This window comes from Mercenaria mercenaria, chromosome 10 (assembly GCF_021730395.1).
Source record: "Mercenaria mercenaria strain notata chromosome 10, MADL_Memer_1, whole genome shotgun sequence".
Classification (NCBI taxonomy): Eukaryota; Metazoa; Mollusca; class Bivalvia; order Venerida; family Veneridae; genus Mercenaria; species Mercenaria mercenaria.
Window position 1 is genome coordinate 56,860,631 of NC_069370.1, and position 20,189 is coordinate 56,880,819.

General features: G+C 35.5%; 2 protein-coding genes across 3 annotated transcripts in view; both read right to left on the bottom strand.

Annotated features, from left to right (window-relative positions):
• LOC123561479 (glucose-6-phosphatase 3-like) overlaps window positions 1–5,701 on the bottom strand; it is a 21,186-nt gene extending 15,485 nt beyond the window's left edge. The window contains exon 1 of one of the 2 annotated variants that reach the window (XM_053553147.1): window positions 5,548–5,701. The gene's annotated coding sequence lies outside the window, so the exon portion shown is untranslated. The remainder of the gene's footprint in view (window positions 1–5,547) is intronic. The other variant, XM_053553148.1, reaches the window with a different exon arrangement.
• LOC123560276 (mucin-2-like) lies at window positions 2,632–17,274 on the bottom strand. Its single transcript, XM_053516930.1, has 4 exons — window positions 16,932–17,274; window positions 15,431–15,691; window positions 5,548–5,567; window positions 2,632–2,766 (listed from the first exon to the last, which is right to left on the bottom strand). Exons 1-4 carry the CDS (start codon window positions 17,068–17,070, stop codon window positions 2,632–2,634), a joined length of 555 nt encoding a protein of 184 aa, XP_053372905.1. The 5' UTR covers window positions 17,071–17,274.
• Between the last annotated feature and the right edge of the window lie 2,915 nt (window positions 17,275–20,189).

Genomic DNA, 20,189 nt, shown 5'->3' on the forward strand with positions numbered 1-20,189 from the left:
CCAAGAGTGCCTGGGGCGATTTTGGTATTTATCAAACTTGGCTGAAATATTATGCCCACAAACAATGTCAGCAAGTTTGGTGAAGATCAAATGAAAACTGTTGGACTTAGAGAGCAGACAAGTCATAATTCATAGTTTTTTGAGCAATTCAAGGGCCATAATCCAAGAGTACCTGGGGCGGTTTGGCTGGTTATCGAACTTAGACGAGATTTTATGCCCACAAACATTGTCAGCAAGTTTGGTGAAGATTGGAAGAAAACTGTTTGACTTTGAGAGCGGACTAGTCCTATAAATAAAACCCGACACAACATACTTTACCTAAGAAATGATTTGGATAAAACAACAGTGTTTTATATCTGTCAAAGATTTACATTGACAATTAGGTAATCAATCTTTAGATGAAATTCATTGAAAAGGCAACTTTGTAGAATTATTTTTACCTCCCTTTTTGAATTAAATGAATTCTAAACAACAGATAGTTTTAAACATGTCTTTTGGTTCACATTATTGAAATATCCTGAAACCAATGAAACAGAAGTATAAAACTGGATATTATTTTGAAATGGAACTAATGTAGATTTTAAGCATTTTCATATTAAAGGGAGGTAGTTACAAAGTGTTATAAAGAAAAAAAAAACAAAAAAAGAAACATTTCTAACAGGGATCTTTCAATATATAATGAACCTGATTGTTCCTTACATATACCTCTAACAGAATATATAAATTCTGAAAAAAGTCATTAAATATTGCTAAAATCAGATTGACTACCTTTAAGTGAGAAGAGTTGTTTACTCTATGAGAGCAAAAGTCTTCTCTCTCAATTAGAGCAAAGGCATTCACTCTGTGATAGAGTTCTTTGCTCTATGAGAGCAAAGGCATTCGCTCTTTGAGAGCAAAAGTGCTCTCTATCAATGAGAGCAAAGGCATTCACTCTGTAAGGCAGAGTTCTTTGCTCTATGAGAGCAAAGGCATTCACTCCATGGGAGCAAAAGTGTTCTCTCTCAATAAGAGCAAAGGCATTCACTCTGTAAGGCAGTGTTCTTCCCTCTATGAGAGCAAAGGTATTCACTCTGTGATAGAGTTCTTTGCTCTATGAGAGCAAAAGCATTCACTCTATGGGAGCAAAAGTGTTCTCTCTCAATAACAGCAAAGGCATTCACTCTGTAAGGCAGTGTTCTTCCCTCTATGAGAGCAAAGGTATTCACTCTGAGAGCAGAGGTGTTAATGTATGAGAGCAAAGGTGTTTGCTCTATGAGAGCAAAGGTGTTCATTCTGAGAGCAGATGTGTTGATGTATGAGAGAAAAGGTGTTTGCTCTATGAGAGCAAAGGTGTTCATTCAGAGAGCAGAGGTGTTGATGTATGAGAGCAAAGGTGTTTGCTCTATGAGAGCAAAGGTGTTCATTCTGAGAGCAGAGGTGTTGATGTATGAGAGCAAAGGTGTTTGCTCTATGAGAGCAAAGGTGTTCATTCTGAGAGCAGAGGTGTTGATGTATGAGAGCAAAGGTGTTTGCTCTATGAGAGCAAAGGTGTTCATTCTGAGAGCAGATGTGTTGATGTATGAGAGAAAAGGTGTTTGCTCTATGAGAGCAGTGGTGTTCATTCTGAGAGCAGAGGTGTTTGCTCTATGAGAGCAAAGGTGTTTGCTCTATGAGAGCAGTGGTGTTAATTCTGAAAGCAGAGGTGTTTGCTCTGTGAGAGCAGTGGTGTTCATTCTGAGAGCAGAGGTGTTTGCTCTATGAGAGCAAAGGTGTTTGCTCTATGAGAGCAGTGGTGTTCACTCTGAGAGCAGAGGTGTTTGCTCTATGACAGCAAAGGTGTTTTCTCTATGAGAGCAGTGGTGTTTGCTCTATGAGAGCAAAGGTGTTCATTCTGAGAGCAGAGGTGTTGATGTATGAGAGAAAAGGTGTTTGCTCTATGAGAGCAGTGGTGTTCATTCTGAGAGCAGAGGTGTTGATGTATGAGAGCAAAGGTGTTCATTCTGAGATCAGAGGTGTTGATGTATGAGAGCAAAGGTGTTTGCTCTATTGGAGCAGTGGTGTTCCATCTGAGAGCAGAGGTGTTTGCTCTATGAGAGCAAAGGTGTTTGCTCTATGAGAGCAGTGGTGTTTGCTCTATGAGAGCAGAGGTGTTTGCTTTATGAGAGCAAAGGTGTTTGCTCTATGAGAGCAGTGATGTTCACTCCGAGAGCAGAGGTGTTTGCTTTATTAGAGCAAAGGTGTTTGCTCTATGACAGCAGTGGTGTTCACTCTGAGAGCAGAGGTGTTTGCTCTATGAGAGCAAAGGTGTTTGCTCTGTGACAGCAGAGGTGTTTGCTCTATGAGAGCAGAGGTGTTTGCACTATGAGAGCAGAGGTGTTTGCTCTATGAGAGCAAAGGTGTTCGTTCATTCTGAGAGCAGATGTGATGCTCTATGAGAGCAAAGTTGTATGTTCTATGAGAGCAAAGGTGTTTGTTCTATGAGAGCAAAGGTGTTTGCTCTATGAGAGCAGAGGTGTTTGCTCTATGAGAGCAGAGGTGTTCATTCTGAGAGCAGAGGTGTTTGCTCTATGAGAGCAGAGGTGTTTGCTCTATGAGAGCAAAGGTGTTTGCTCTATGAGAGCAGAGGTGTTTGCTCTATGAGAGCAAAGGTGTTCATTCTGAGAGCAGAGGTGTTTGCTCTATGAGAGCAGAGGTGTTTGCTCTGTGAGAGCAGAGGTGTTTGCTCTGTACCTCTGCTTGCTCTGTGAGAGCAGAGGTGTTTGCTCTATGAGAGCAGAGGTGTTTGCTCTATGAGAGCAAAAGTGTTTGGTCTATGAGAGCAGAGGTGTTTGCACTATGAGAGCAGAGGTGTTTGCACTATGAGAGCAGAGGTGTTTGCTCTATGAGAGCAGAGGTGTTTGCACTATGAGAGCAGAGGTGTTTGCACTATGAGAGCAGTGGTGTTTGCACTATGACAGCAGAGGTGTTTGCACTATGAGAGCAGTGGTGTTTGCACTATGAGAGCAGAGGTGTTTGCACTATGAGAGCAGAGGTGTTTGCACTATGAGAGCAGAGGTGTTTGCACTATGAGAGCAGAGGTGTTTGCACTATGAGAGCAGAGGTGTTTGCACTATGAGAGCAGAGGTGTTTGCACTATGAGAGCAGAGGTGTTTGCACTATGAGAGCAGTGGTGTTCACTCTAGAGAGGTTGCATAGAAGCTTTATTGCCATTACAAAGAAACTTATTATTATGATCATTAAACTGAGCGCACAAACCCTGTAACTAAATATGATATAAAATTTTCATCAAATTCATGTATTAAAAATAAGTTTAAAGGCTCAACATATTGAATTTAGGTACTGTAATTTACCCTGTTAAATGAAGACTGAGCTATTGTTACTTTAGCATGAGATGTAGGCGGCCACCTAGATACAGTGTTGTTATATATTATCTAATACAAACATATTTATTTCAAATTTGCGACACCAGGTCTGACATCAGGTCTGTATGGTCACACTGTAGGGATGTAGATTATAATTAAACATTATGAACTTCAGATCATGTTTCACTTAGTTTTGATACAGTAGATTCTTTTCAGTGTTAATTTCGGTTTAATTTGTCCGGTTAAATATCTGATATACCTGTATGTAAGTTGATGCGGATGCTCTAAATATTTGCGAACTGTCCACCCAGTGATATTCAAAAGAATAAAAATTCTATTGTATCACAAAATGTTTTCTACATTATATATTTTGATTGGGCACATTTTCCTGTCTGAGAAAAATGCTGATTTTTTCAAGATGTCTGAAATAAAGCCTGAAGGGGCACTTGGTATCTTCCTCCACCATCAAAAGCTTGAAAGCTGCCACATGACCTATAGAATTGGCACCCATTTTTAAAGGGGGACAGCTTTTTTAGAATATTTTAAGTATCTATCATACCGTAAAGTACAGTAAAATATGTAATGGTCAGGTAGATTGTTGTAAAATGTTGTTCGTTTATCAAATATTTCTGTGTTTTAATGTTACACTCCTATACCTTAACAGTTAATTTTCATGAAATGATCTGTTCTGTTTTCAGACCCTGTTGAGAATATGGGATTGTTTTCTGTTGGAAGGTCCTAAAGTTTTATTTCGATTTTCGATTTGTGGAACTCTACAAAATTTGTTCAAATCATGACCCCCGGGGTCAAAATTGACACCGCCCGAGGGGTCACCTGATTTTACATAGGAAAATCTTCAAAATTTTCTAAAAATAAACCAGAAGGCCTAGATCTTAGATATTTGACATGTAGCATTGCCTAGTAGACTTCTACAAAATTTGTTCAAATCATGACCCCCTGGGTCAAATTGACCCCGCCTCATGGGGTTATTTGATTGTACATAGAAAAATCTTCAAAATTTTCTAAAAATAAACCAGAGGGCCTAGATCTTAGATATTTGACATGTAGCATTGCCTAGTAGACTTCTACAAAATTTGTTCAAATCATGACCCCTGGGGTCAAATTGACCCCTCCTCATGGGGTTACTTGATTGTACATAGAAAAATCTTCAAAATTTTCTAAAAATAAACCAGAATGCCTAGAGCTTAGATTTTTGACATGTAGCATTGCCTAGTGGACCTCTAAAAAATTTGTTCAAACTTGACCCCCCAGGGTCAAACTGACCCCGCCCCAGGGGTAACTTGATTGTACATAGGGAAATCTCCATAAATTTGCTAAAAATAAACCAGAAGGCCTAAATCTTAGATATTTGATATGTAACATTGCCTAATAGACTTCTACAAACTTTGTTCAAATCATGACCCCCGAGGTAAAATTGGCCCCGCCCCAGGGGTTACTTGATTGTACATCGGAAAATCTTCCAAAAAAATTCTATGAAAATCATCAGTTTGACATTTGAAACATGTAGCTCATATTACTCAGGTGAGCGATCCATGGTCGTCATTACCCTCTTGTTTTCTAACTGATACATTGTAATCTGACCAGAATATTTGTATAGTTGAAAAATTGGTTAGGTGGCCGGTTAGGTTCAGAACTGGTTCATCAGGGGTCGAGAACTAGGTCTGTCAGTCAGATCATTGGAAAACCTTCTTAGCATGTAAAGGCCACATTTTTGGTCTCGGTCACAAACCTATCCCAAGCTTCTGCTGACGTTAATACGCAAAACAAACATGTATTGTCACTATTCTTGCATAAAAAACATGACACGACAACTAAATTTATTGTTTTCATATGTGATGACTTAACAATTCTGGTACAATTTTTATTTACCATTCTGTTGTTCTTGGAAATGGTAAACGTGTTTTAAATATACATAACCGGGGCCCACATATCAACAACAATACCAAAAACATGTATTGAAGGTTTTTGAGCGATTTTTTTTATTTCTCGTTATTACAAACATGACATTACCCATAATTTTGCATATTACTTAAAAATTTGGTAAATAGGAGCACAATTTCAAGAATAATAACTTTACATTCGAATTATTTTGAGTACGAACACATTTGAGTACGGATTAGTACGAACGTAGTGACAAGCTTTCAACTGCAAGATATTAGGTAAAAACATACCAACTGAGACTTACCAAAATCACTAATATGATTCCTAAAAACAAACAATCGCACAAGTTACACGCAATACTTATACATTCTCACGGTTATCAACAGCTGAACTGACGCTTCGTAAAGGGGAGTAAACTCTACTGGTATCGGACCTGCACCCGAAAAATCTTGGACGTTTCGACCCCAAGACATTTCGACCCCAAGACATTTCAACCCCAAAATTTAATTTTCTTGGACAATTCGACCCCAAAGACATTTCGACCCCAAGACATTTCGACCCCTCAGAAATAGTTGTATGTTTTCATTTTATATTTCTTCCATTTTACATATTTTAGAAAATATGAATATATAGATCTATATAAATATTCTATTTTTAAATACATGTCAGTGAATAAACCGCGCTGGTCGGAAAGGATCGGCCGTATGTTTATTATTGGAACTAATTGAGTTATTTCTTCATGTTATTTTGATAATCTAAGAAGAAAATATATTATGAAAAAACAGTTTTTAAAAGAATTATATCATGTTTATATATGAATATAAAAACGTTTACTGCATTTATTGCCAAAGCACGAATAATGTCCTTTGATTAGTCCTGATAGAGTTTGATTGGATTATCACACCTATTGATTATATCAATTAATCAGTATATTTGTAAGCACACACAAATGACATGTGACAAACAATGTCTAACAAGGTAAGTGCAGTTAAATATGATAAGCTTTTATTTAATTTAAAAGCTAACAAAATTATGGTGATTGTGGTTCATCCACGAGTGCGCAAATTTCCCGTGCGCTCAACAAATTTTCAACTTCGTATAAAAACGTTTTGTGCATTTTATTTTCCTTTAGTAAATTAATTATTTATTTGAGATATGATTGAATTCTATCATAAACCCTAAAAATACGATTTATTAAAGAAATACCTGTGTACATTAGAATATTTTAGGACATGGAAATTCCGAATGTACAAATTTCCAGTGCGCACGCCGATTTTCAATCATGTACAAGACGTAACGCGCAAAAGTATTTTAATTTCCTTTTGAAAAATAATAATTTATGATCTATATGTTTGAATTCAGTCATAAATCACTTCAAAAATACCATTTGTTGAAGAAATACGGGTGTATTTCAGTTATGGCAATTTCCCGCGTGGTCGCCGAATTTCAATCTCTTATAAAATCGTTTTGCTTAAAGAATTTTATTTATCCTTCTGAAACTTATTATTTGTATTATACACGAATGATTTCTGCAATAAACCCTACAAAAATACCATTTATTAATAAAAAAAAGGGTGTATTTCGGTAATGGAAATTTCCCGCGCGGTCGCCGAATTTCAGTCTCGTATAAAGTCATTTTGCGTGAACGCATTTTATTTTCCATTCGTATTTTATTCATTTATGACATATATGATTGAATTATTTAAAAAAAACTTCAAAAATACCTTTAACTTACAAAATACAGGTGTATCCCGGTTATGGAAAATGTATTCCGGCGTATCCCGGTTTTTTAGGTGGATTCCGGTTTAATGTGTGACCGAAATCGCTTGAAGTTGCTTAAATCATACTTTTAAAATCATACATTAAATCACGTGTATTTGCTAAAATATTTAATATAGAAAAAAGTAATACGGCTGTCACATTTTCTTTACAGATATGAAATATGATAATAATTTTTTCCCCGTTTTTAACAGAACAGTACTCACATACTCTTACATTTTGCAGAAACGGGGATTTCGTGTTTGATATTTTACAACTGGAAGGAATGTCGTACATACAAAATAAAAGAGCAGTTTGTAAATAACAAAAATCATATTCTGTAAAGCAAATACTTTATGTGTGCGTCAAAATCGCGTACGAAAATAACATTAAATGTGAAAATAAGCAATATGTTGTTTAATTTCCTATTGTTTTCTTTACATTTTCGCCAAAATTAAAGATTCAAGATTCAAAGTTTATTTCTTGTAACGTATACATAAAGTATCTTGTTACAAACAGATGTATTAACAAATACAACGTGACACATTCAAATAACACGCACACGTACGCACGCACGCGCGCGCACACACACACACACACATATACACAAGCGTACACATAGTTACACTCGCACACAAAAACATAGAAATACATATAAATGTTATTGATTATTGCATAGAGAAACTAAGTATGTTCGTTAATATCTTAAATAGAGAGGATGAACTAAAGAACTGCATTGTAATCTAACAATTGCACTGGCTCTAAACTGGCATTACTGTACTTTAAATGAAGCAAACATTGTCATTAATCATATAATCTCCTATGATTTGAAACGGCACGAACTGAGTTTAATGAAATACAATTAAGAGTTACATACAGTATTTAACACGCACGTATAATATCCTTTAAGATGATAAATAATCGTAGCCTGCAGATACGGGATGTAGTAAATCTGCATTGAAATACAAAGTATATACTATAGTGTCAATAGGGTAAACTAAACATATGATAATTTGAACTTGCAATACTACATGGAGCATATAGATATAACTTGTGATATGTAGGTATAATTCTACAGACAAATAATCTATCATAGATACAAACAATTAAGCTGCTTATTTCTTTATACATAACATTATGCATACAGAACTGAACCCATAACGATTACAATCGCTACGCGATGCATTAAAGCGTATAACAACACACTGGCCACATCATAAGCCTTACCGTACGTTAGCAAGGCTTAAGGTACAAACATAGACAACTAACTATACTGTAGGCCTCTGTGACAGCAAAGCTTGCCGAAACGAAATACAAGGTTTGCTGTATAGGCCTAATATTAAACGAAATGAAGTACAGGCACAAAAAGTTAGATCCATATAAATGCTGAGGTAATGTCTTGCATAAAGAAATCAGCGCGTACAAAATTCTAATTTATGTCAAACAGTATGAACATACATAACACAACCGCAGTAGAAAACATACATCTGATTCAGTAGCATACAACGAGTAATAACGGTTCGACAGACATAGCTTTCAATACAAAATAGTGCAATGGCTCTGGGAATAACTGGTACACCGCACTTAAATACTGAAATTGGCGCAATTATAGCGCTAGTTAATATGATTACTAAGTAATAGGTTATGAATGCATGGGGTGATTTGAAAATACCGTATGACCCGTTGTAAGTTCTTACAAAATATTATAATATAGTCACATTATGTTCAATCATGTCTATGTATTTACAACAATCATATTCTGACGTAAAGCAAAAGCATGATATACAAATTTGGCAAGATTCAATATAACTGATTTCTTATTGGATTGCATTAGCTGAGTAAACTTAAATACACTTGGCCTAACACAATAATACGGCTTAATGTACCGTGTACGAATTTCTCTATAGGCGTTACATTTGATCACAAAATGAAATTCGTCCTCAATGTCGTTAGTATTACATATTCTACAAGTACGCAAATTTCTATCAATTCTTTCATTACCATACCGACCAGTTTCAATTCGTAGTTGGTGTGACGATAATCGTAATCTAGACAAGGCAATTCTATATTTCACAGGTACAAAGTCCAGATATGTTTCATAACAAAACATAGGTTTAAAATATTTATACAAACAAAGACTCTGACTCTCTGATATACTATTATTCCAAGACTGAATAAATACATCAATAACCCTCTGTTTAAATTGTAAATAGAAGCTGCGTAAAGAAACACTCTCTGGGTTTCTCCATACATAACCAAAACCGTTATTTTCTAACAGCGCTTTCACTTTACTGGCCCAGTTGGTTAAAGATAATGTTGACACATGTTTATAAATATCCGATGTCACCACAATCACTTGTTAATTGCAATGCGCACTGCAGATAAATGCACACCTGCTGTATATCAACAAACAATTAATCAAGGTGTGATAATCCAATCAAAAGATTACGTGTTTCTGATTATGATTTTAAATATCAATATAATGAAGATGATGACATCTTAAACTTCTTTGAGTTACATTATAATTATTTATATTTGGTTGAATCCCATAGAAATGAGATGCATATATCTTTCGAAAAAAAAAGTCAAATAAAGATAAATAAATAAATAAAGAGGTATTAAAGATGTGAAATCGGCGAAATCGGCCCATGATTTAAAAATCTTTTCTTTTTTTTTTTTTAATATAGCCGTATACTAAAATAGTCTTTAAGATGATTTGAACATATAAATAAACACCAAGTATGAAAATATGTTATATGAAGGTTATTTTAAGATAGATAATCAGAACGATTTGTTCATAAATTATTTACGTAATAAACGCGGTTGATACATAAATCCCGTTATTTTAATAATTTATAAATGATGATTATTTCGGTATTGTTCGGTATTGTGAGATAAAAATCACTCATTTTTTCATATGAAGGCATGTACTAATATAGACTTTAAGAAATTAAAAAAAAAAAGAATTTTAGAAAATAAAGAAATTTAGACAAATAGATCTATGGCTCATTTTTGTAAAAAAATCTTATTTTCGCGAAAATAACCGTATTTTAACATTTTAAATTAAACTGGTAATTAAGCATTATTACATTTTGAAATTGCTCAATTATCTATAGATTAAAGCTTAATTATAATAATGACGGCATTCTTAGATGTTTTCAGGCATATCATTGAATGGGGTCGAAATGTCCAAGGAGTTGGGGTTGAAATGTCTTGGGGTCGAATTGTCTCTTGGGGTTGAAATGTCTTGGGGTCGAAATGTCTTGCTAGCCACCCGAACAGTACCAGTATCCGAATTCACGTAATTTCTCCTTTCATGTAACCCTTCATAAAGGGAGTACTATATGTTTTGGAAGGCTGTTTCACGAGCAAGCATCGAGCAAAATTTCGTTCATCAATGACAATTGTTTACAGAGATATTCTACCTTCTTTATTAAGCAATCAACTTTCTGTTTTGTTTAGGTAGCAAGGTACGTACACTTAGATGCGAAAATTGTGGGCACGGACGGTCTTACATGTATCGAGTCGCCATATTGCACTTCCCCTATGAGCAAAATTTGGGTGGCTATTTTATAAATTGCGTGCATGTTTTGTGCTTTTAATTAATGGCAAGATCAGGATTCTCATACAAGAATAAAGAAAGTTATCAAAGCGAAAGGTTTACATCATCCATGAAAAATAGCGTGCCAAAATCATCAATTTTGCACCTTTTGAACAGTCTACAATGATCCCGCAGCAAGAACACTGTCCAATTTTATTGCATTTCTTAATTTAATAGTCCTTACTGAATGCCAGGACATAAACGGAATGGGGGCCCATCCAGCTCGTTTTTTCGGAAAATAACGAAAATGTTCCTGAGTATCAATCAACAAGCACAGAACCCTTCCGTGAATTGAACTTTTCCGCGAAATGGTGTCTCATTGATCATACAAAGCTACCAGCAGTTAGTTTTCCAACTGACATCAGAATTTTACATGTATCGGCTGTATAAATTTTCTAAAGAATTAATAATCATTATCTCTCACCTTAATTTACAGACATCCAAAATCACGATGTTCTCTTTATAACAAATACTGAAATTCGAAAGTGTACCCTGCTACCTTACATCTGAGGGATTCCACATGACACGCATGCGCGGAAGACAAACCCATATTGTCCTATTCCAGGGAGGTAAATCCTGAGCTTATGATTTGCACTCCGTTGTAGATTTACTCTCCCTTTATAATTAGATAAGATATTAAGAAAATTATATTGCTATTGCATCTGGTTGTTACTCACTTACAAATCATTTTGATAAGGCTAATAGAACCCCTCCCCCTTTAGTATTTATTCTATCATCTCGGAATACTTCATACTGGTTAATACTAGGAAATATTTCGGAAGTATTTACATCTCTCATGCGTGATGGTTTGAATTATATGTTATGTGTTTCATTTTTTGTGTCAGTGCTGAGTGAAAAAGTACCGATGTTGGTAATACTGGTAAACCTTGAGTAGTTACAGCGCGTCTCTAGTCAAAGGAAGACAAACATAAAGTAATGTCTAAAAGGTTGTTTTAGTATCCCATCGGCAGTATGATAAAGTGTTTATAAATAATGATCAGTCATATGCGGAACGTGTGATGGCTAACAACTTTAAAATGGTTTTTATGCTCTTAAACAGTGGATATTACTGTGAAGGGGTCATTTGTTGTACGCACTCAACATAATTCAAACAACAGACAAAATATTGAAAGAAGTGATCATGGTTCTGACAAATCCCAAGATCGCGGGAACAGAAAGGCGCGGAAATTACAGAAATGGTCATCGCAATAGTCAGAGACTTTTTGTGGTTTTGGGTATTGAATTAGTCAAAATTAAAATGATAACACTCAAAGGTCACATTTTCATAATCTATACGGATTTGTTTAGAATGTGTGCCTTTACAGTCTGAAACTAGATCACTAGGTTAAATCACAGAAATAAAAACATTGTATTCGCTACCGAGGCCAGAAACTTTGTATGGGATATATTTGTCGCGAGGTTCTATCTGTAGTAAAAAGGTCACCAAGTCTAATTATAGAAGAAGAAAAAATATGTTATCTCTTCAGTGGCATGTATTTTCTACACAACCTACACGTACCATTGGCCAAAATTAGCCAAGATCGGTGTGTTTTGCGACTGCCAGGTAGTTCATGGTCAGTCTTTTTTCACTCCGATTTTCGATGTAGGGTCACTTGGGCCCTCTTTTTAATCCCCCGCCACAAATGGTGGGGGGTTATAGGAATGGTCTCCGTCCGTCCTTCCCTCCGTCCGTCCTTCCGTCTGTACGTAACACTTGGGTCAAATGATCACCTCATCAAGAACTCATGAGTCAGCCATGTCAACTCTAGATCAAAATCACAACTCAAGGTCAAAGGTTTGAGCTCTGTATCTCCTATACCCCTTGAAGGATTTTCATGAAACTTGGGTCAAATGATCACCTCACATTGTGTAGAATTCATGAGTCAGCCATGTCAGTTCAAGGTCAAGGTCACAGCTAAAGGTCAAAGGTTTACCCTTTCACTATCCATAGCAGTGGCGGGGAATTTAGCTGTCTTTCAGACTGCCTTGTTTTAACTAAATTTACTCAACATTTTCAACTGCCAAAATATGGCACCATATGACGGTTTTATACAGACAAACATACACACTGTTGAAGTAAAATTTATTTCATATGCTAACTTTAATACCAACATAAATATTGAGACTTGTAATAAAAATAAGATATAGCATATAAAAAGAATACATTGTATTTATCACGTTTCATCAGAGAAGTTTAAAAGTGTAAATAAAAACGTGTGTACAAATATGAAAATTTTTGAAAAATATAAAAATATGAAACTATGACGATACGTAACATATTAGTTATATATCAGTAATAATCTTATATAACATATGATGTTGTATTTGATCTAAGAATCATGTCCCAATAATACCGAAAAGACGTTGTCTTTATTAGCCTTGTGCCACAGGGTGAGAACATGTGCAGCCATACCGAAACTCGAAGTCGGGGCCTCTGCCGACTGAGATATCCGTCCGTCTACACTTTTTTCTCCAAGTCCTATACCGTGACATATTTCTCCACCATTTTGAAATTTACCCTCAAATGAGTGTTGTAATCGCCATAAGAGGAGGTTACTAACATTAGTTTTGACTTGATGGAGCCTATAGCTCAGTGGTTAGTGTACGTTGGCGTCACATACGAAAGGTTACGAGTTCAAATCCTAACGGAGACTAGACACCTCATATTAAAGACAGCAGTGATAGGAAGTTACAAGTAAAGCTTCTGAAACTGGGACGTTAGTTCCCTAGAACATATTTTGAAATTAAAAAAAGGAATGCCAGTAACTGTAGTTTACATCGAGATGTTTTGTTGACTGGATGACACTGAACTGTGACAAGTACGTGATTTATACTGTAAATATGTTACTTTAGCGAAGCTTGTACTACATCCTTAGATCGAACTACAGGACACTTTTACGTTTCCGTAGAGACAACATTTTAGTTTATAATCAACCTGTTTCTATGTCTTTATAGTGCAAATGATATAGGTTCAAATTTATTAAAATCAATTTTGACGCTATGTGCGACCTTCACATTTCTGCGTCAATAATTATCACATAACCCTGTTTATTCCTTAATCCCAGTAAAACATACACATGGGTAACCCTGCTTTCTCCAAACATATATCAAAAGTAGTTTTAATTTTATATTTAAGAATTTACTCATTTAACTGACTGACGCCATGATATTACACCAGCCTAAAACGTCATTACACTTAATCATAAAGTAATTAAATTTAGAAAATAAATAGTAAGACTTACAAATGACAGATCATTTCTGTTATTTGCCATGAAGATTCCTTGTCCAACTAGTCTAACTCTATACGTATATGCTTTTCTCTGATATATATGTCATATATGATAACATGCTCATTGTTAATCATTTCCTAGATTTAATCAAAATGCACCAGCTTAAAAAAAGAATTATCATTGTGATATATGTTAATTAACATAATGCTTCTTCGTTCAGCTCGAGCTACATACTTTTTAAAAATATTATAAATTGCTACAATATAATATCCTCTTTGAGCATCAGGACAATATTTGTGTTCTTTGATTTAACAAGCTTACAAGTTCATTCAATTTAATTTTAAAAGGTTATAGACCCATTTAGACATTGTGATAATAACATCACAAATGACATAAATTTCACATGGAACAGTTGTTGCTAGAACGCCCTCGCTTCCTTGGCTTTCCTGAAAAGCTCTGATATTGCGATTTAGTCATATTCAATCCAGTACATATTTCAGGCATTCGGTTTCTTTTTCAAATAATAACAAGGCTTAAAATGTGATGGAATATTTCAGATGACTGTTTTAATCGACAAGCCTTTTCGGTATTATATTTCAGAAATTGATTTCAGGGGATTTATCATCTTTGAATCATTCGTTTCTGTTTACAATATTATATGTTAAATGGTTTTCCAAACAAAGAAAGCAGTCAGAAGTAGGAATATGATGACATCACTACAGTTATGTATCCCTGTCACGGAATTTGACCCTAAAAATAAAGACAACAACAAAAATCTAAATATACCAACAAAATTACATATATATTTATAACAATCTTCTAAGACCACATTTATACCAGTAAAAGTAGTGGACCTGTAAAGGCGTTCGGTAATTTCCGTGGCGTCTCGGATTCTTCGGACGATTATGAAGTTGATAAGAGCACCTGGCTTTCCGTACATATCGGAAAATGCCGAAATGGTATACGGAGAATATGTATTCTTGTTCCTCTTTTATATTACCTACTCATTTTGATTCATGACAAAAAGTGACATTCGATACGAAATATATTTATGTGAAAACATCTGCCAATGTATTTAGTAAGAAATCCTAGTTGAAAAGTACTTTTGGACACATTTACAAGACAAAGGATTTAAGTACGTTTTTGTACACAATAGGCTACGTTTATACACATGCATAATATTGAAACATGCTGAGGAATGGCCAAATTCATATGAAAAACAAGCAATTCTTATGCTAATGATGAAACTTATCGACATGACTTGTACATGTTTGCGAATGCAGTGTTTTGAACCGAGAAAAACTAGCGATTGGAATGGCCTATGCCATACGACCATTTACAAAAATATCTAGATATGATCGGGTTTGACATCTACACACGTAGCATATTGTTTATTACATGTACATTTCCGGGATGGAACCAATGATTTAGAACTATTTCGTCCTGGATAGAAATCATGGCAAGTACTCCGCGCATTAATAAAAGCAGGCAGATAATTAACCTTCTTATTCTTAGAATCATCAAATGTACTTGCAGAACTTCATTACATTTTCCATATTTGTCTTTCCTGCATGAAAATGTTTGAAAGTTAAACATACCTGTCGTTTGATCTCCTTGATCCGGCGTAGTAGTCTGAGACTGAGCTGTGCTCTGTCCTTGATTTAAAGTCGTGTTTTGACTTTGATCAGGACTTGAAGTTTGACTTTGATCCGCTGTTGTTTCGGCTGTTGGTGCCGCTGTTGATGCTGTTGTTGCCGCTGTTGGTGCTGTTGGTGCCGCTGTTGGTGCCATTGTTGATGCTGTTGGTGCCGCTGTTGGTGCCATTGTTGATGCTGTGGTTGCCACTGTCATTGGTATTGCTGAATGAAAGTACTTATTTAAAATTAAAGTTTTGGGGAAAAAGCTCACTAGGTAGAATACAGACGAGTTTCAAATGCCATTTAATATAAATGGTCTACAAATTTGCCCATAGGTCGAACAGAGTCAGTAGGCCTCTGAAGTTCTACTATTATCAATACATTTCTGTGTGACAAAGACTAATTTATGTTTGTTTGTTTGTTTTGGGTTTAACGCCGTTTTTCAATAGTATTTCAGTCATGTAACGGCGGGCAGTGAACCTAACCAGTGTTCCTGGATTCTGTACCAGTACAAACCTGTTCTCCGCAAGTAACTGCCAACTTCCCCACATGAATTATCAGAGGTGGAGGACTAATGATTTCAGACACAATGTCGTTTATCAAATAGTCACGGAGAATATACGCCCCGCCCGAAGATCGAACTCGCGAGCCCGCGGTCCGTAAACCAACGCTCTTACCTACTGAGCTAAGCGGGCAGGCACTAATTTATGTGTCCGTTATCATTATTATTTTCAGTACCGTATTAAACTTGAAGAATTTATCTTTTTATGGCGGCCAATCCAAAAATGCAACTGGCATAATAAATGCACTTAGTCCTGAGCAACTTTGAGCAAAACATGAAAGTAATTATAAAAAAAACAGGTTTTATTCCATATTGGCCCGTTTTCATCTGCCAGGTTCAACAAAATGTCCCAAAATTTTAAACAAGTTTCGCCGAATATATTAGGCTATTTGTTTTTGCATATTACATGGCAATATAATGTCATTTGCACATGTGAAAACAAAGCTTTGATGATTTACAATAAACTGTGGCCAATATGCCAAACGTCATAATAATATATTCATCCTCTTCCCACTGACGGATGCCATACCATACCAATCCGCTAACGGGATATTGTAACCATATGCCTCAATGTTTCGTACACACGGACTGCATCAGTAAAATGATACTTTCGCGCAGATTCATATAATATATCTGACCATTTCAGGAATTTACCTGTATTTAGATATTTAGATTAAATTTCTTTCGTTTCAGGTGGTTCAAATAAGTAACAAGGAGGGCCTAACATTTGCTTACAATTACTGAGGATAGTTTATTAGGTAGATGTTTACATTTGGCCATATAACGATAACATCCAACAATAACAAGAACCCATTGATCAATCCAACATTTATGTACGGACCTTCCTATTTGTATAATAAAACAAGACATGAAATGATTATTGAGAGTCGAAATTCTTACATTCAAACGCTTGTATCTCGCACACAGTTAAGATGCTTTCAGTTGGTCGTGTGACGACGATGGATAGGATGGTTGTATCATTCAAAGGTATCGTAAATATACCGTTCCCATATTCACAACATGCATTGTCATAAATCATGTTCTCTTCTCCATTGCCGTTTACAACTTTTATCCGAAAATCCTTCGTTTGAGCTGGTTTAAATAAGATAAAAAATGTTATTAATACTGCTTTATTTTCTTACATGAAATCAAGCCATTTTTCTAAAACCTTTTAAATGTGTAAAAGATACTTATTCATTAAATGATAATATTATAAGATTCTTTCACTGGTTATAGGTGCAGATGGTAATATCCGGCCTCGAGGGTAACTGTTTAGGCGGTAACGAGGTTCCTACCGAGTTACCGCCTAAACAGTTACGCTAGAGCCGGATATTTCCATCTGCACCTATAACCAGTGACAGAATCTTTTTCTTGCATACCGATTTCAAGAAATGATAATAAAAATAAAATCAATCGAACGGCTTTCTTTTTAGAACTATATCTTATGGCAGTGTATTTAAACAAAGCGCGGGAAACCAACGTCCGTAAACAGGAAAGACGTCATGACGTTTCAAAACAAATAACAATGTTTATTTCCGGTTTTGTTTTATCAGTTGCAGCGTAACGTTATGAATAAATGATAAAATAACGTGTTTTGAATTGAGAAATATACTATCAGGAACAAAGAGAACTGTCAAGGTATTGAATTTTTATTCCGTTTTTTAAATAAAATGTAAATTACTACATAAATCTTCTACATACATGCAGTTCGTAATACGTCATTTACAGCACGAGAGTCATCTTACACCCCGGGGTGTAAGATGGATTTTTCCAGCACCGGTAAAAATACCGGAAATCCCCGTCTGGTATGCAAGAATGCCAGATATGGAGCATCCCGGTTGCATCACTACTCTATTCCCCGCTTTTGCTTTTTACTTTAGGTATTGTGCGTTACGAAGCGACTTTATATAGCGCTTTACAGTCATCAATTTGAAATATAAAAAAAACAGCGGTAATAGACTAACTTGTAAATATCAAAAATGATTTACAGTCCGGAGCAATTCTGTTTAAAGTACGATCGGGGGCAATCAGCCAGCGAAAAGTAAATTGCTTCCCGCACGGGAAGTATAATCCTCCTTTTTAGATTTGTTTTATTCAAATGGTCCTGTGCGTAAGAATATGCATGCTATCATTTTTAAATGAAATACACCATTGTAAACTTGAGAAATCTATCTAAACTTTTACCAAATATTCTAAAAAATATTCAACATTGAAATTACTTAATTCCGAATTCTCCCGAAAGTTCCCTTGTAGAATTACGTGCCGTTGATTTAACATCTCTTGTAAGTATGAAGTGTTTGAACAATAATTTTTGCTTTCAATCAATAGCGATTTTTTAAACCTAATTTAGCCAGAAATAATACTGCAGAAAAAAAAACTATTCATTACAATCCACGGACACATGGAAGTTACACATGAATCGTGTGCGTTACTAAGCTTTTTCTACTCACACCTTAAGAAAATACTTCCTTATGAGATATGTAGGTTTTCTAGGGATCATATCATACGATTTGTTTCTCGAAGAATAAAAGAAAATGGATAAAAACTATGATGTTATACATACTTCCACCATCTGCTCTTCCAAACAACACAATACTGCTTATATTGTAAGGTCGATCAAAATCTACTCTGATGAAATTTTGTGTGGTTCCTGCACATGAAATACAAATAGGTTTAATCAGTATATTTTGATGAAGACTGTTATACGTATAAATATCATTTTTAATGACAAAAAGCTGAACTTCCCTGAAATCTGATTGTGTAAGCTTGATTCACGACAATATTTTGACTACTAAGTAACTAATAGGGTACTTTTCTAAACAATGTTGCTCTAGTAAGGTCTGTCTAAATTTCATTTAACTGGAAGACAACTCAATTATGCTTTCTTGACTGCAACAGGATTCGAACTCCTGACCACCTGTCAACGACATTTTGCTTTTAGCTTTATGCTAAAAGGACAATTAATATTTAGGACAGCCCATGACTGAATTCATTATAATTATTTTCAGATTTCCAGTGTTTTATAGGCCTACGAACTCCTGCCCACCTGTCAACGACATTTTGCTTTTAGCTTTATGCTAAAAGGACAGTTAATATTTAGGACAGCCCATGATGGAATTCATTATGATTATTTTCAGATTTCCAATGTTTTATACCCCTCAATATCAGACGAAAAGATTCTTGAGATTTATTTTTTGGACAAGCAGACGACATACGGACGACACTCCTTGATTAATGATTATACAGCAACACAGACTAAATAATTGACCGTCAATTCTTAACTGAAATGCAGATGTAAGAAGTTGACTCTAAACCTCTAACAAACAAGCGAACAAGCAAATAAACAGGCCACACAAGTACTATAGGTCATACCCAAAGTTGAGCTGCAGCATTGCTGAGTATCGGGGTCATCCTGTAACGTACAATTGTCCACTGCTTTATCAGCCGTCCAGTTGAAACCAATCCAGTTTAAAGTGTCGAACTGGCTAGCATTCTGGTTAACTGCAACATTCATACCTACGGTAGCAAAACGATGATCATACAGTTATCAGTGTAACAGTCTAAATGGTATTCTTACACGATCCGATTCATTTTCCTATGAAACAAAGAAGACAGAAAACAGTGAATTATTATACAACAAATCACTGTTCTGACGTCACAATTATTACGTCATGGCGTCAAACAGCATAGCGGCGCGCTGGAAAAGAAACCGATTGAAAACGGGCAAATATTTGATGAATGTCGTCAAGGATGTACATAGAGAATAATAGGTTAGTGCCGTAGATGAGAAAGTTTATCTGGCGAGGTGGAAGAGGTTATCGGGTGAGCCGAAGGCGAACCTGATAACGTCCGGAGCCAAGCCAGATAAACTTTCTCCATCTTAGGCACTAACCTGTTATTCTATTTATCTTGTCATTACTTCATTTTCCGATATTTGGCAATTTATTTTACAAAAATAAGTGTGCGACAACCGCTTTAATGACGTCATATTCGTAATGACGTCACTTATATAATGAAGTGATTACCGGCAAAATCGCAATAACTTCTTCGTTTTTGAATAAAAACTCATTATTTGACCACTCATTTTCTTAGTTCGGACATTTCCAACACAATGATGATGGTTTCGTTGCAAAATTTCTTATGACAACAATATCGATC

What these genes read in the sequence shown, in the direction of transcription:
- LOC123560276 (XM_053516930.1), bottom strand. Translation starts at nt 17,070, where the DNA reads ATGATTTATGACAATGCATGTTGTGAATATGGGAACGGTATATTTACG. An exon ending in TCAAGGAGATCAAACGACAG is followed by an intron (nt 5,568 to 15,430) that starts GTATGTTTAACT and finishes GTTTGTTTTTAG; the next exon opens with GAATCATATTAGTGATTTTG. An exon ending in GAATCATATTAGTGATTTTG is followed by an intron (nt 2,767 to 5,547) that starts GTAAGTCTCAGT and finishes TTGCTCTCATAG; the next exon opens with AGCAAACACCTCTGCTCTCA.